The 16,818-nt window shown below is 42.9% G+C and overlaps 3 protein-coding genes across 3 annotated transcripts in view; all 3 read left to right on the forward strand.

Annotated features, from left to right (window-relative positions):
- The first annotated feature begins 1,339 nt into the window (after nucleotides 1–1,339).
- On the forward strand, nucleotides 1,340–2,578 carry hoxa9b (homeobox A9b). Its single transcript, XM_041942364.1, has 2 exons — nucleotides 1,340–1,856; nucleotides 2,340–2,578. The coding sequence occupies exons 1-2, from the start codon at nucleotides 1,340–1,342 to the stop codon at nucleotides 2,576–2,578; spliced, it is 756 nt and encodes a 251-aa protein (XP_041798298.1).
- Nucleotides 2,579–9,104: 6,526 nt separating this feature from the next.
- hoxa2b (homeobox A2b) lies at nucleotides 9,105–11,664 on the forward strand. The gene is made up of 2 exons (XM_041942151.1): nucleotides 9,105–9,586; nucleotides 10,106–11,664. Exons 1-2 carry the CDS (start codon nucleotides 9,217–9,219, stop codon nucleotides 10,786–10,788), a joined length of 1,053 nt encoding a protein of 350 aa, XP_041798085.1. The 5' UTR covers nucleotides 9,105–9,216; the 3' UTR covers nucleotides 10,789–11,664.
- Nucleotides 11,665–14,478: 2,814 nt separating this feature from the next.
- skap2 (src kinase associated phosphoprotein 2) overlaps nucleotides 14,479–16,818 on the forward strand; it is an 8,877-nt gene continuing 6,537 nt past the window's right edge. Inside the window, exons 1-6 of the mRNA XM_041942281.1 lie at nucleotides 14,479–14,611; nucleotides 14,961–15,066; nucleotides 15,172–15,197; nucleotides 15,565–15,663; nucleotides 16,408–16,488; nucleotides 16,705–16,788. Of these exons, the coding sequence (XP_041798215.1) occupies nucleotides 14,572–14,611; nucleotides 14,961–15,066; nucleotides 15,172–15,197; nucleotides 15,565–15,663; nucleotides 16,408–16,488; nucleotides 16,705–16,788 (436 nt within the window). The 5' untranslated portion in view covers nucleotides 14,479–14,571. The remainder of the gene's footprint in view (nucleotides 14,612–14,960; nucleotides 15,067–15,171; nucleotides 15,198–15,564; nucleotides 15,664–16,407; nucleotides 16,489–16,704; nucleotides 16,789–16,818) is intronic.

The raw sequence follows: 16,818 nt of genomic DNA on the forward strand, positions 1-16,818 counted from the left end.
TTACTGGTCGAATTTATTAATAATTCCACGCGGACTGCTTCAAACACAAAAATTATTAGTCCAAAAAGTGCACTAAAGTGTTTTATTGCTGTGCGTAAAAATTAGCTCTTGATATGATTTTTCTGTTTTATTTTGGTTTGTTTTCCTTCATTACGAAGCCAAAGCGCTTCATGTGACAGACATGCGCATCTGAACATGGTCACATTTAATCTTAGAGATGCAAAGTTTAGACTATGTCCTTAATGGAAGACTACCTCTGCAAAGGATTTTGAGCGTCTCTGTGCGATCTAAACAGCAGGAAGTAAAGACGCAGGCCGCGGAATGAAAGGATTAAGGCTTGTATATGTCCAGCAGAGGCGGAGAGGACAGACAAGGCCTCGGTTATGATCATTGCAGTCTGCCAGTTGCCTCGCCGTAGGGAATGCCGGATGCGTCTGCTTGCGCCAGAGAAAGGACACAAAGGCTGAACTTTATTGGTGATATTTAGCTTAGACAGCCAGGTTGTAACCTTAAGAAAAACAACCCAATTGCCCGTGATAAAAAGGACTGTTATATAGCACCCAAATAACCTCGCCTGCACTTTCCGTTGTAGATTGCCTTCAAAGTACACCCACAACCCTGCAGACACAGCAATGCGCATCTTGGAAGCTGTCCCTTAAAATGTTTTCATTTTCTAACCTCCACTGATGCTTTAAACGCATCTCTGCTCGTTTAATCCCATTTGACACACCTGGAAAATGGTTTATATACAAGCCGCTGATGAGAAACAGAATTTTCTTTGCCAAAGAAAAAAGTTTACAGATGGAGGTCATTAAATTATTATTAAAAGTCTTTTATTTCGTAGAATAAATCATTCCATTAGGTTTTTATGAATATACTTATTTTTTCTTAAGCGAGGAGCTTATTTGCTGATTTCACAAATGGAGGCTTTAAAGTAATACCCCCCCACCCGCCACCCACCACCCCCCGCTCCCTTGTATCACAACTATGTTCGATTACACCAGCATAAGAAGTCTTGATAAAAATACATACATAACGTTTATTGCTTATAAAACGTAATATTTCCCAATAAAGGAGCGCAGATTTGCTATTAAAATATGGTGGGGGAAAATGGTGGCCATTTACTTGAGCAGCAGGCTGATTTATTATTTATTGTTCTGTCCCACGGTCACGTGTTTGGGGCGCCCTATCCAGTCTTGGGCAAGGTTCAACTTGCTGGACGCATTGAGCCCCTTGCTGGTGCAGGAAAGCAGCACATACATGCAATGAATCTGTTTTTTCTAAGCATCGCAGGACTGTAACGCGCTGTTTTTTTTTCCTTTGCTTTTGCATCTTTGCAATGTCGACGTTGGGAACGAGCTATTACGTTGAGTCGCCTGTTCTTCCCGAGCAGGAAGATATGGCACCGAGGTACTCATCAGCTGCAGGGGTGGAGCAGGCGATGCTCACCGAATATGGCGGACACGAGTCTTGCCCTTTGCAGGCGAAATCTTCTATTTTTGGAGGATCTTGGAGTCCCATCTCGGCCCACCCTCCAAACACAGCCACCCCGACCTATATACATCACCATTACACGAGCGGGGCCAGCGATGGCATGTTTACGCGCTCCTGGGCGTTGGATCCGGTCTCCGCGTCCCTGTGTTTGACGGGATTACCATCGACAGCCATGCATTACGAGATAAAACCCGAGCCTCTGATTGGGAGTGCTGAATGTACAACTTTGGAGACGCACACACCTCTTTTGTCTGACATCGGGAACGAAGCGTCCCTTGCGGAGATTCCCTGCGAAACCACGTCCACGTCGAAAGCCGCTGAGGAGAGCCCGTCAGCAGGGGAAGAGAGGGAGATAGATGCAAGTAAGCAATGCGGTGTTTTCTTTTTATTCTGGTCACTCTATGGGCTCAGGTGAATGAAAATGGCATTAGTGGCTTGAGGATGTGGAGGAACTCACAGGCTTGTCGTAGTACAAAAATGTGCGTATTTTTGTTTTGCTATGGAAAAAATGGTTTATGCTCAATGAGAAACACCAGTCTAATAGCTCAATAACACGATAATCTGTAAAAGTAAGACATGCATATACTTCAAGGTGTTTGACACTCATCACTGTATAATTATACAACATTTACAAAGGAATTTGGTGTGGAATTTGCTATCCTCAGTCCTCAAATTGCGCAAGGCAGAGTGAAAATAAATCCTAAATAATTTCTTTTACAAATACACAATCTTGCCAGGAGCAGCATGTCCTCCCCAAACTGTCAAGCCTGTAACACACTTGTTTTTGAATCCTCTTTTGAGAGCATTAACTCTCCTGTCTCCTGGTTTTGACCCCCTGTTTCCAGATAACCCATCGTCCAACTGGCTTCACGCAAAGCCCACCAGAAAAAAGCGTTGTCCATATACAAAGCATCAAATCCTCGAACTGGAAAAGGAGTTTCTCTTTAACATGTACCTCCCACGGGATCGTAGATACGAGGTAGCGAGAGTGCTGAGTTTGACCGAGAGACAGGTGAAAATCTGGTTTCAGAACCGCAGGATGAAGATGAAGAAAGAAAACAAAGACCGGCGGAGAGACAGTTAACTTGTTTTGGACTGATGATGGATTAGAGCCTGAGGGGGGAGGGAGGGGAGGAAGAGGGGAGCGGGGGGGATCTGTCCTCAATATTCCTGACCTGTTACACATGTTCTTGTAAAGTTTGTGTCGTTAAAACAATGCTGGATGTTTTTTTCCCCTGTGATATCCAGTGTTTGATGTTTGTGAGAGGACAAAGTGCCTCGTCGGAGTTTAGACGTGCTGTATTTTACGCACAGAAATAGTAAACTACACACCATTTGTTATTTGCATGAAATGATCCTTGACTACCTGAATGTCTTTCAGCTACCTATTTCATTGTTTAAGTTATTGTTTTTACATGTGTTTGTTCGGTTTTGATCCATTTGTGAAAACACTGTGCACACTTGAAATACCTCGTCGTTCCTGGTTTCATTCAGAATAAAGAGTAGTTTGTATAGCACATGAGAAAATTATTATGTCTCATGAATTTATTATCATTTTGCTCAATATTTAAACATACTGCGCATTTATAACATATTTTAATAAAACATATGCTATGAATTAATAAAATGCTGCAACTTACCTAACGTACAACTTCTGTTCACCTTAAAAAATTCAAAACTATTTCGAAAAAAGTTGCATTTTTTGTCACTGAAAATGAATTGAACTCAAAACCTGTTTTTATTTCGGGAAGAAAGAATTAAAAAAAACTTTACTGCGTCTTTTGGTTTTTAACCACTGAGCTTTATGGCGCAAACAACCCAAATAAGCCACAAAAAGGCTTCCGAAGGCCTCTCCACGTGCATTTTCCCTTTTGTCAACGTTACAGGCACGAAGTTGTGTTTCTAATAATAATATTTATATATGACAATAATATTACTGCAGGAACGAGAGAGGAATTTTATTTGATTGTAATATGGCTAGTAACTTTTTGGCTGTTTTAAGAGTCGAGGCGTCCTGGTTAGCGAATTTAAAGATGAAAAAAGGCCGCAATTAATTATCTTTAGACATTCTTTGATGAAAAGCTTTCAGAGAAATGAAATCCGCTGTGTGCTGCTGGTTTGCAGACCACATTTCAGATTTCATTTGTAACGACTATAAATACAAACTCACGAAAGACATGAGCAAATAAAAACAACAACGAAGCACGTTTCGGTATTTATTGATAAGCTTGCACTGAATTACTGCCCGAATCATCACACGTGTGTGTGCATTACTGTGTACGACGTTTTCGGCCTTCAAACTAAACTAGATGCCCTCGTGCAATAAAACCACAATCACAGTCTTAACTGTTTATAAGGTGCGAAAACAGCAAAGCATGTAGAGGCTCTGTGACAGCAGTAAAGCAGCATTTCGAATGAGGCTCGGGCAAACAGTCAAATATGTGATATTGTTGTGCGATAGGCCTGGAGCACGCACACATACACACATACACACATACACACACACACACACACACACACACACACACACACACACACACACACACACACACACAGAGGCGAGGTGTATGGCATGGCAGGACTGCAGATGGGTCTGCCTTTAAACGTCAAATTACTTTATGACCGTCTACCAACAATTAGACTGTCTCGGTGCAGAAACATCCGTTTGTTGTTTTGTCGCAGCAGAGCTCTCAGTCAGGACATCACACACACACACACACACACACACACACACACACACACACACACACAAATAAATTCCACAATATACAATATATAAATTGTTGAACAAAGTAAAAGATGAAAATAAAAACAAAAATGAAGTGAATTAACTTAAAAAAGAAAAAAAAACACCTAAAAAACTTAAATGAACAGGCACCAGAGTCTTGATGATGGGGAGCTGAGTGCTAATGTGCACTGACCGCCAGCAGGTGGAGGCAGCGGTTCGTCTGAAGAACAATGTTCAAACTGGGTTATGCGTTTACGGCACACTGAGACCACTCCCCATTTGTTACAGCCCTACACCACTAGTGTCGTAAATCATCTAATCCTGCTGCGTGTTCTGTTTCATTTTATCGTCATCTATGGCATAGATTGCTCTGTGAAGATCCTCATTTAATTAAAGTGGGGTTCTGTTTGGCCAGGGGTTCCTTTACATTTTATTGCAGCTTCCGAGACAAAAGCACAATAGTTTATCAAATGAGCCCACGTTGTGCTTTTGAATAGTTTAACAGAACAACTGTAGCTATGACATTCAATGATAAATTGCTACATATACTGATATAAAATGCTATAGGCCTACATATATAGAAGGCAATATGTAACTTTATATCAATGGAGTCAATGAATAAGCAAATGTGTGAACACATGCATGTGTGAGCATATATGCCTACATGAAATACACATGCACACATACACACAGAGACACAAACACACACAGACACACACACACGCACACACGTAAAGTAGTGTTTCTATTACTTTTGAGGACATTACATTGACTTACATTCATTTCCTGGAGACTTACACTAACCATAACAAATGTCTTCACCTTAAAACGTAATGATTTATGTTATGGGGACTTGCATTCCGTCCCCATAAGGAAGTCGAGTCTCCACAATGTGACTGTGTAAACAGATTTATGCCCCCACAACACGGGTAATACATGTTCACCCACCCACACACACATACACACATTTTCAGAGCCATGTCATCACTTCCCCTTTTCCAGCAGCTGCATTGGACCTCACTGGACTCCAACTGAGCGATGAACTTGAGTTCCTAAAAAGTGAGAGATACCCCAACAAGCCTCCCCTCCCTTCCTGGTTTTTCCTTCAACATCCGCCCAACCTCCCTCCAGCTCTGCCTCACCCTTTCCCCCCTTTCTCACCCCCAAAGGTCATCCACATGTATCTCATTAAGTCTTTTTTATTCCTTTTTGGGAAAAACTGTGAAGATATTGCAGACAACTGATGTTCACATTTTTCTACATCATGATAAGCTTGTGCCATTACACTAAATCTTCAGTACAGTCAGTGGCTAGAGAACAGTTGTGCATAGATGGCGTTCCGGTCTGACCCTCATGCATGGTCGGATGGATATCTTCCATGCCAGCAGCCATTTGAGGAGCTGTGCAGCAGGGGAACAGAAAGTTGCTTGGATGTTGTTTGCAGTGTGACCTCCCATGACCCCTATACATCAAACCTCACGACTCCACCGGTGACAGAGGAGGCCATGAGTGAACTCTGCTGGAGAAGTTCAGGGTAGTAAAGTCATGAGCACATGAGTGTGTGTTTCACCTATCTTCACTGCCAAAGGTCTGTTGATTTGGATTTGGATAGTGAGGTGACATATATAGGCCTCAACATGTTTGCAGGTTATTTCTTGATGCACACCAATAACACCTCACATTAATGCAATTTTTTTAAGGTAAATAGACTCATTGAGTTTGACGTTTGCTTTCTAGAGAGCCTCTTTCATCAGCCACTTACAGTCCACACTGCATTTCCTTACATTACATTACATATATTTTATTTATCAACCTCACATCAGTCTGAAAGTATGCTATTTGCTTCCAGACCTTCCTAAAACCATGTTCATATGCATTTTTGCCTTTACTTACAGGCAAACTGAGCACGGACACTTGAATTAAAGAGGAAGAGAGCTGACTGACTGCCTCTTAAAAGGTGGGTTGTGTATTATTTTACCCCTTTGCTATGAACCCAAATGTTTTTATATTATATTATATTATATTATATTATATTATATTATATTATATTATATTATATTATATTATATTATTTATTGTATTTATACTTATATTTTATCTCCTTTGATTTTCTGAGAGGTATAAAAGCGCCCAAAATGACGATATGAGTGTTTTGTTTTTCACTTATCGCGATATTTCTGCACATTACTGTCTGATTTGCGGCCCTTGAACGCGCCTGAAGTATCTGTCAAATCTTCTCATGAATCCAGGGGGCTCAATAAATAAAACTGTAATGTGAAAATCCTGTCGTGAACACCGCTTTGTTTCCAGGACACACACACACACACACACACACACACACACACACACACGCACACACACACACACACAAACACACACAGAGAGCTAAATGTGTTTTCCAGAAGGACTACATGGCTTGAATGCGCCGCTGTATTGTTTTTCTTCCCAGTTTTCCCCCCATAGACAGAATATGATGTGATATATGATATAAAGCAGCGTTAATGACGGAAAGAACATGCAATAAACACTGCGATAAACACTTTCAAACCTTTCACTACGTACAGTTTTAAACTGCATAACCTCGCTTATGCAAAATGTGTAATACATGTATAATAAACGTGTACATTCCACATTCAATGAGACTTTACTATCTGTTTCACATTAAAAAAACAAAAACACATGCACATTTGGTAATTGTTTAATTATTTATTTTTTTGTAGGGATAAACATTCCCATCACCGTAAATGAAAGTAATTCCACAGCACAGAAAGGACCAGCGTGGTATTTCAAATATTCTTTTCTTAAAAACAATTCTGGTGGAAGGTTTGGCCTGCTTTGCTTCCCAGATGTCTCTTGTTGTCTCGGAACAGACGGGAACCGTGCCGATCCTGCTCGCAGCTCGTCCAGACACCGTGTCCCGGTCTGCATTCGTTCAAAACAAGCAGCGAAACGCGGCTTTATGTCTCCGAGCAAGAGCAGCGCACATAAATCAGAATTTAGCGGCAAGATAAAATGCTCAGTATGCTCAAGCCTCAGCATGCAGTGTTCAGGTTCTATTACAGCAAATACTGTGGAGGAGTATTTGTCCATTGTTCTCTATCATTGTTCTGTTTCTACACCTGTGTCCACTTAAATCCGTGCGCTTTGTCCAGGTTGATGCTGTTTATATAAGCCATCATTTATCAGTTAATGCTAAGAAGAGGAATAATAAATGTGGTTAGTTTGGATAATTATTTGCAGAAATAGCCACAAATGCTTGACAGTGAGCTAAGCACAGATACATTTAAAGTAAATTAATCTCTACATTAGTTATATTACAGGCAAATATTATAGGTTCGATTAGGGTATTTTTCGTTGTCATGATCTGTCTAGATTTCAGAGTACATGAAAAAAAAATACACAATTATATGCAATCAAATCAAACATTTTAAGCTAGTTTGGTAAAAGTGAATCAATCTGGGAACCGAACGGGCCAGAGAAAGACGCTCACTGACAGAGAGAAAGGTATGAGACTGAATGGGATTTCTGCTGAATGCCAACACCCACTCACCTCAGCAAACAATTGATCCTATGTAAAAGCTGCTCCATTCGTTTCTTTACCACTAACCAAGTCCGTTCCTGTCTTCTGTGTTTTTTTCTGTGCCAGTAAAGTCCCTTTTGCAAACGAAAAAATTACAGAGTTCGGTCTTTTAGGTGGATTTCTGATTTATTATCGAGCGAGTGAGAGAGAGAGGGAAAAAAAGGCTCTGTGCGTAATGGCCGTGCGTCTCATCCAGTGTTTCTGAAGAAATCCCCACTTTTCTAAATTGAAAACTTCTCCCACAGCCCTACCAAGAGAGTGGTTGTCCTCTTCCTGGCCATATATGATCTAAGCGAGTGTTAGATGGTTTAAATGTGTTCTTAGGGCAGGGAGCTGTCAGACCTTTTGGCGAGAAAGATTGATCACACACAGGCTACCAGGGCTCTTTGTTTAGAGCCTGAGCAATAAACAGCCATCAGATCCTGCACCTTTCCTCCGCTTCGCACCACAGTGGCAAATCATTTGTACTCTGCGCTATGTTATAGCCAGTAATGCTGAAGTTTATGGATGATGGCTTCGGTCAACATTATCCCTACAGGTGAAATAAAATAAATGAAATGGGATGCGGGGCAGGGAGCCATAAAATGTGGAGACAAATGTCTGTTAAATAGCCCAACTGCTCTCTTACACTGGCACAAAATGCTGTGCTTTTTAGTAGAGTTCATATAAATAGTAGCCAAGACAACTAAATATCATTTCTGCCAAAATTTGACGAATCACACAAAAACTTCCTTCCTCTCTCTCCTGTCTGTGTGGGTGCGTGTGTTGGGGGAGGGGTGGACATGTTGCTGGATGTCTGGCGCAGCTTTCCTCTACATGCAAACCTTTCATGATAGTCTCAAGATTAACGCCTTGGCACTGATAACGACTGTGGGCGTCGTCGCGTTATGAGACACAACCGGGAGTGCTGAAATGATTTGTGGAGTGCCACGCTAGAAATAAACGCACATAGAACATGTATGCGCACACACACACACACACGTAGGACGACTCATACGCGCGTATCCGCACGGCAGACTGCGTGGACGCGCAAAGAAGGCACGGTGCATTTTCAGGGGGGGCGGCAGTGGTGAACAAACCCCCCCCCCCCCCCCCCCCCCCCCCCCCCAAAAAAAAAAAAAAGTGTAAATAAAGCAACCCCTACCCCCGGAATGAGGCGTTACCCCTCCGACTTTCTCGATCAATCACAGGGGACAGTGGCTTCTTTTGATAAAAACCCCAAATTGTCATTGGGCAGATGTAATCATGTGACAAGCAGCACGGTCTAATTCCAACCATGTCCTCATGAAAGCAATAGTTTATGGCATAGAGGTCTCCATGCGACTATATCCAGTTTAGTAGTTTATGGAAATAAACTGCTTATTAAATCCGAATTAACTTAAAATCAACGAGTTTTCGAGACAAGGAGGAGGAGATGAATTACGAATTTGGGCGAGAGAGCGGTTTTATCAACAGCCAGCCGTCGCTCGCTGAGTGCCTGACATCTCTCACTAACCCTGTCGGTGATGCATTTCAAAGTTCATCAATCAAGAGCTCGGCGCTTTCACAGTCGACACTGATTCCTCCTCCTTTTGAGCAGACCATCCCCGGCCTGAACCCGGGAACCCACCCACGCCACAGCCGCTCCAAGCAGGCTCTGCGAGGCTGCAGCCCGCTGCAGGCTGCCTCCCTGCCCCCGGAGTACCCGTGGATGAAGGAGAAGAAAAGCATCAAGAGAAACCAGACTGCTGCTGCTGCTTCTGCGACACCGGCTGACTCCTCGCCACTCTACTTCTCCCCCCAAGGCAAGACACGATGATTAATAACCTCCACGTAAAAGGCTCCTCATTGTCTGAGGATTCCCCCTCTACAAGGAGCCGCGTCCCGAGCCTTAATTGTGCAGCGTGGGCGTCCTTTTAAACCTGTATGGGATTTTGATTTAAACATGCTTAATCTCATCAAGTAACGCACTGACTTGTGATGCAGTGTACGAGTGTTAATGTTTGACAGTAATGGAGAGTGATAGATTATTCTTACACGGGCCAGCAGCTGGCATGTGCATTAATCTTCACCGTCCGTCCTGTCCTGTCCACGCAGACCCATCATATTCTGCATGGGGCCCATAAATCTTCCCGGTCCCGCTGCCTGCTCGCCACAAGTTTGCCCCCGTGGAGCTTGTTTTTCCACACACACACACACACACACACACACACACACACACACACACACACACACACACACACACACACAGCCTTATTGCTGTTTTATGTTTGATCACCAGCTTTTCAGTGATTAAAATATATATTTATATATATATATTTTAGGTTCACCAGAGGTCCCAGAGGGTGGTGGAGGGGCATCCCGGCGGTTGAGGACTGCGTACACCAACACCCAACTTCTGGAGCTGGAGAAGGAGTTTCATTTCAACAAATACCTGTGCAGACCGAGGCGGGTGGAAATAGCCGCTTTGCTGGATTTAACAGAGAAGCAGGTGAAAGTGTGGTTTCAGAACAGGAGGATGAAACACAAGAGGCAGACCCACTGCAAGGAGAACCGGGACAGTGAGGGGAAATACGCGTGCCTGGACGACGGGCCGGAGGACGAGTTCGAGCAGGAGGCGGACAGCGGCAGCGTAGCCGGGACCCTCCTGGAGAGAGAGCGGTATTTCCACCAAAATACCTTGACTTCACAGCAGTGTCAGAGCGGCCACAATGGGGACAACCAAAGCCCGACTGTCGCTCCTTTGAGCAGCAATGAGAAAAATCTGAAACATCTTCCACAGCCGGCACCCACTGTTCCCATGTGCGTGTCAACAATAGGCCCGGACAATGCTCATTCCCCGGGCCTGGACGCTTCCTTGCAGGATTTCCAAGCTTTCTCATCCTCCTCGTCTTTCTCACCCAGTTTGTCAGATTCGACAGAAAGTCCACTGCCTTTATCCTCCGAAACTTTTGACCTTTTCTCAGAAACACTCACAACAATCGACCTGCAAAACCTGAGCTATTGAAACAGTTCAACATGTTTTACCATAATTCAGACGCTTGTGTTCAGTCTATTTTCGTAGCGTTGAGGGGAAATTAATAGATCTCACAAACAAGGTAAGTTAAAGCAAAAGCAACAAAGCTAATATTTGGCCCAAATGGGCAGTTTATTGTGCGCTGCGAGAGGACGTTACACAGTTTATTTTTATATGGACCTCGACTATAACTGAGCGGAATATTTTTCTGGAAATAAAACTTTACATTGATTGGAATCAGCAGCGTCTTATTTCACCATCAGAAAGTTTGGAGAGCTTATTGATTTTACACCCTTACATTAAAAAACATAAAGAAGATATTTAAGAGTTTTGGCCATAGGAGAAATGAATTACGTTCATGCATAATTCATAATGCTGAATAGTTACTTAAAGTATTCAAAGAAGGAGAATATGAACTGTTTAATTTAAAAGCCGCAGGATATTTTCTAAATTACAGTCTAGGATGATATGCTCTTGTAGAAAAAAAGACACTATTGATTTTGTAATCTCAAACTTATTCAACAGAAACAGATGCAGTGAACACACAAATCCATGATACACAAATGAAACGCGAGTGAATGAAAATTGTACAAAGATGCATCACAGTTTTGCTTTTTATTTACATATTTATTTAGAATTTTCCTAGCTCTGGTTGAAAGATCGTCACAGCTTGACCACGGCTCTGGTAAAGCATCGTGATTTATCTGACCAGAAGAAAAAAAAAGCGGAGATTGATTGCCTCCGCATGTTTAAACCCAGAAAAAGAAAATCTGCAGTGAGAATTGCCTGCTAGGAGTCCCAGGCCAAAAGCTATGACTTTTCTTGGCTCTCTAATTAAATTTTATTGCCTATAAAACTCACAGCACTGAGGGTGCTTGTTTATTGCCTGATCCGCTATGTAATACGATCTTTTTTCTTGAATTAAGAATCGCGCCTTAAGCCGTTCGTTGTGTTTTTTTAAAAAAGTTTTTATGTTTTGAAATTGTTTAAAAGTTAACTCGACGCAGCCGAGATCAGGTTTTCTTTTTCCAGATCGGCTTTTTGTGCACGACACAGAAAGAAATAAAAGACTATGTTCAGATATCAGTCAAACAGCAGAAAGGATGAAGTCCATTTATTTATGTTTAATTGTTATAATGTGAATGCAGGTCGGTTTTTTAAAATCCGAACAAAAGCGGATTTCGTCACATTTAAGGATTTTTTCTCACGGACCAGTTGAGCCTCGGCTAAATAAAGCGCACACAGAGAGGCGTTTGTCACGGGCTGCAACAGCTTTGGCTGTTTTTATTATCATTATTGTCATTATTATCATTTTTATTATCATTATTAGGACAGGCTACTGTTATTAAACGTTCGGGCAAGCTGAAGTCAAAGATTGTTTCTGGAATCATAAGATTAACACTGATGGATTACTCTGACCAGAGTCTGCAGGCAGCTGGACTAATTTACAGCCTCGGTGGTCTTCATGCTGCTCTCAGGTTTTTAATGATAATAATAATATTAATGTTTGTGGGGTGAGGTGGTGAACTGCCTTTCCTACTGAGATACGGTATTAAGCGGTGGCTAATTGTGATCACTTTGAAAACAAGGACTAACTAGGAAATTACTGAAAGCCCAGGAGGCAGAGAGGCAGTCAGATCTGATTTGGTGCAGGAGCCACTGAACTCATTCTGAATACTGAGAGCACACTGTTAGTGTCCACAGGCTACTCACCACAAATGCTCTTTCTCATCATATGTTTGTTTTGTTTTTTTTTTAAAAAAAGGTCAGACCACTTATTCCTCAGCAAACTCTGCAGCCTTCTTTGTATGAGCCCAACACAAAAGATCATACTAACTGATTATTGACGTTTATTTATTATGTAGTTTATATGAAAGAGTTCGGTGACTTTGAGCAACACAGGTTGGCCAACATGCAGTGAGCGATTACACACATGTAAAGGGGAAGGAGCCAATCGCAGGGAGGAGTTTATGAGATGACAGATGAGTAGATGAAGCTTTAGGAGAAACTATATACTCACATACTCGCACGCATGCACACACACACACACACACACACACACACACACACACACACACACAATCTTTACCTCTTCCCTTCCCCTTTACCCTAACCATAACCATCACAGTTAAATGCCTAACCCTAATCCTAACCTAAATCTAACCTAACCCTAATCCTAACCTTACCCTAATCCTAACCTAAACCTAAAGTAATCCGAACATAAACCTAACCTAAACCTAAACCGAATTATAATCTAACCCATAAAACCAAGTCTCAACCTTAAAACATCCCTTTGAAGTTGTGAAAATGTCCCTTGTGTTGGTTAAAAACTTGTTCTTGTCCCCACCATGTTGCTAAGTACAAGAAGTACACAAACACACGCACACACACACACACACACAGGTCAGAGGTCAAGCTAGCTCTCCTCTCCTCTCCATACTGGGAGGAACTACTGCCAGGTCAGGACGGGGTCAGGTTTTGAATGACCACAGAGGATTTGAGCCTCATAAAGAATTTATTGGCTACTCAGATCACACTGAACAGGAAGTGACATCAGAGGACGTACGCAGAAGCAACGATGAAACGGTAGAATATGATCTGAGGTGTCATCTGGCATTCAGACATGAGGAACGTGATTGTATATTACAGGACAGTCACCCAAAGATCTGATGCTCCTTTTTCTCACTAGCTGAATCCACATCTATGACATTTCAACACCATCAAAGATAGAAAGCAGGAGTGTGGAAGAGTTTCCTATCTGACTCAGACAAATAGAACAGATACTGTGTGGGTGTTGCTGCTGGACTCAAACAGTGTGTGTGTGTGTGTGTGTGTGTGTGTGTGCGCGTGTGTGTGCGCGTGTGTGTGACGGGCTACCACCTGCAGCTAAAGCAAAAGCTGAATCCCTTCACACAGCAGCCCCTCCAGAGCCGCACTGACATTTCTGTCTCATTTCTCCACAACAACAGGCTATACAGTTCAAAGGCTCTGTCTTTCAGCCTGGATACTGCCTGTCAGAAGATGACTAATGAATGACTGAAGCCTTTATAAACAACATGCCACCGAATACACCAGGAGGCACAGGTTTGATGTAAGAAGGGAGCTTTTTTTCTCTCACTCTCACCGGCGCTGGTTCATTGACTGCACCAGATATGTTGGAAAAGTGTTCTCCTCATTGATTGAACAACGCAAACGGTGTCAAACGCGACATGAAATGATTGTGGAAGCATTTAAAACGCAATGCAAGATGATCAGAATAAAGCAGTGCAGCAGAGACTCTGCTGCTCGAAGAATAATACTGGCACAGGAACCTCTACAGCAGTTTTATGTAAATGCCTTTTTCAACTAATGATCCCTGATTAGATTTACAGTGTTGACATATTCATAAACTTAAAGTGCTTGCATCATTGTAAAAAAAAAAAAAAAAAGACACTGCCCAGTGTGTCCAGTGAGTTAGTGACAGGCTCAAGCGCCAGAGAAATATTATCTGGAATGAATCAAAAATATGATGGTGCCTTATCCGTTGACTTTATTGGTCTGTAAAATGAGTCTGTGCTCATTAAAGCATCAACTCCTCTTCATCAGCAGCAGTCAAAAATACAAGCTGATGGAGCAATAAAAGCCAGCGCGGGCGCTGAACACCAGGCGGCTCTGGGAAGTGTGCGGTCACTGATAAATAATTAGCGCATCAACTTCCGTGTGTGCCGCTTCCGTGTCAGACGAAGCTTCGGGCGCCGGACGGTCCATCGCTGCCTGGAACCGACTCTCGCCACGATGCGGCCGATTCCCGAGGAGCTGACGACGCTCATTTCAGGTAAAACATCGACTCATCCTCGCACCTTTGCACCCGCGGGTTGTTTTCGCTGTTCTTTCACGGCTTGTTGCGCAAAGTTGAGTTTGAAAGAGAGCGTTTGGTTAAAAGAGGAAGCGCAGAGTCAACATGGACGGCAGAAAGTTTCAGTCACGTCTCGCCGGCTGCTGTTTGTTTCGTGCAGAGGAGTATCAAACAATGCGCTGACAGAGCTGCAAGCCTCTGCTGCTGTGTGTGTGTGTGTGTGTGTGTGTGTGTGTGTGTGTGTGTTGGGCCACTTCACTGCCAAATAAAACACCACCGTCAGTCACAGCAGCTTGTGTAAATGCTTCACCTGCTATTTGTCTTTTAGATCTAGAGAGTTTCCTCTGCGATGGATTAAAAGGGGAAAATCTAAGCAAGAAGGCAAAAGAGAAGAGAGAAGCCTTCATCAAGCGGATTAAAGAGGTCAAACTGGGGTATGTCTGTTTCCTGTGTTGTGGACTTTGGTCACCTGAGCTAATATTCAAAGATCCTGATGCAAAATGTCAAGAGTTAACGTCCGTTTACTGTCTCCTCAACAGTTTCCCACAAGATTTCAAGGAGAAAGGTGAGTTTTACTCTTCATGATAATCCAGGGGTTTATATCTGTTCGACCAGTGGTTCCCGACGTGGGGTCAGGACCCCACACAGAGGTCACGGCATGAATCTAAGGGGTCACAAAATGGGTCACATCGATCATATCTGGATAAACCTCTAAAATGTATCATGCTGTTTTCAAGGAGCCCCAACTTGATTATTTTTCAGACTTCTCTCTATAATTTCTGGTAAAATGCTGCGTATTTTAGTCCCCTCAGGCTTTGAAAACTTTCAAAAAATGAGCTGCTCACACCTCATAGATGCGCACAACAGGCTGGGAACCACTGTGTTGCACCATAACATGTACTATTACTACACAACGCTGTTTACTCTGCTAGGTGGAGATGACTCAGACGATGAGGAGGAAGTTGACAGCAACAACGACGGAGGGTCGCTGCAGTCTGAGCGCACAGACAAAGACGAAGAGGCTTGTGAAGGTAAGCTGCAAGCCACTCAGCAGACGTCCGAAGCTGACCTGCTAACTGCTAACAAGCTGTGGATTAAAGTACAGAAAATTGCATCTTGGCATGAAAATCATTGGGTCTGCTCCTTGGAGAAAGTGACTTTGAGTGGCACAATGAGGGAGACATTCCAACTGTCACTTGGCAACATACTTGGGGAGCAATTTAGGGACACAACTGCTACTCCCACCACCTCTTTCACTCCACCCCTTTGACAGCTAGAGCATGCTTTATTGCTCTCAGCCACAGTCTGGGGACTGAAAATTACTGCCACGGCTGTAGTTTGAGAAAAAAAACATTCCTCAGTATACAGTAGCTTAACCCTGTATGCGCCATCATGGCAGGGTGTGCAAGATTTTTCCTTTTCATCACTGAGAATCAGGGAAATCCTTGTGAAATGGCCATCAGGGGTCTGGGGTTTATGGGCTGTAAGCAGCTGCCAGCTTCATGGCTGCTTGTTCACACAGAGCAACTTTGACACAGCAGTTGAACATTTGCATTGAAGTTGGGAATCTCCTCCGTAGAGATGCACCACGCTGCTCAGTGGCTTTTGCTGCCTGTTTTAACACCAGTCGCCGAATGAATGCATGATAAAAGAGTCTGCTATGTTTAGCTTTTTAAAAACAAATGTAATTTTCACTTGTATGTATTGAAACAAGGAGGGTGGATTCAGAGAGGACACTGAACCCACTTGATTGAGTTTCCTCAACTCTTTTCCAGGTGCCCAGCAGTCCCCACCCGTGGCAGCTCAGGACCTGACGTCTGTCTTTAAAGCGGGATACCTTGAGAAGCGCAGAAAAGGTGGGTGTTCTGCCAATAATGTAAGACTATGGGTTTTTTTTGCTTGTTTTTTAGAACACATGCTGCCCTTAAAAGACTGTATCCCCTATATTGCTTTTTTTGGTACATTTTCTTTGCAGTGGCCCTACAACTCACAGCTCTAATTTGCCCTCTAAATAAACCAGAAAATGATCTATATGATCTATGCTCAGGCTATTGTTGGCTTTCCCTCCACAGATCACAGCTTTTTTGGCACAGAGTGGCAGAAGAGATGGTGCGCTTTAAGCCATCACACCTTCTACTATTATGGCAGTGAGAAAGGTACTTCAGCTTCATACAAATTTTCCAGCC

The sequence above is a fragment of the Chelmon rostratus genome, chromosome 8, assembly GCF_017976325.1.
Source record: "Chelmon rostratus isolate fCheRos1 chromosome 8, fCheRos1.pri, whole genome shotgun sequence".
NCBI classification, from domain to species: domain Eukaryota; kingdom Metazoa; phylum Chordata; class Actinopteri; order Chaetodontiformes; family Chaetodontidae; genus Chelmon; species Chelmon rostratus.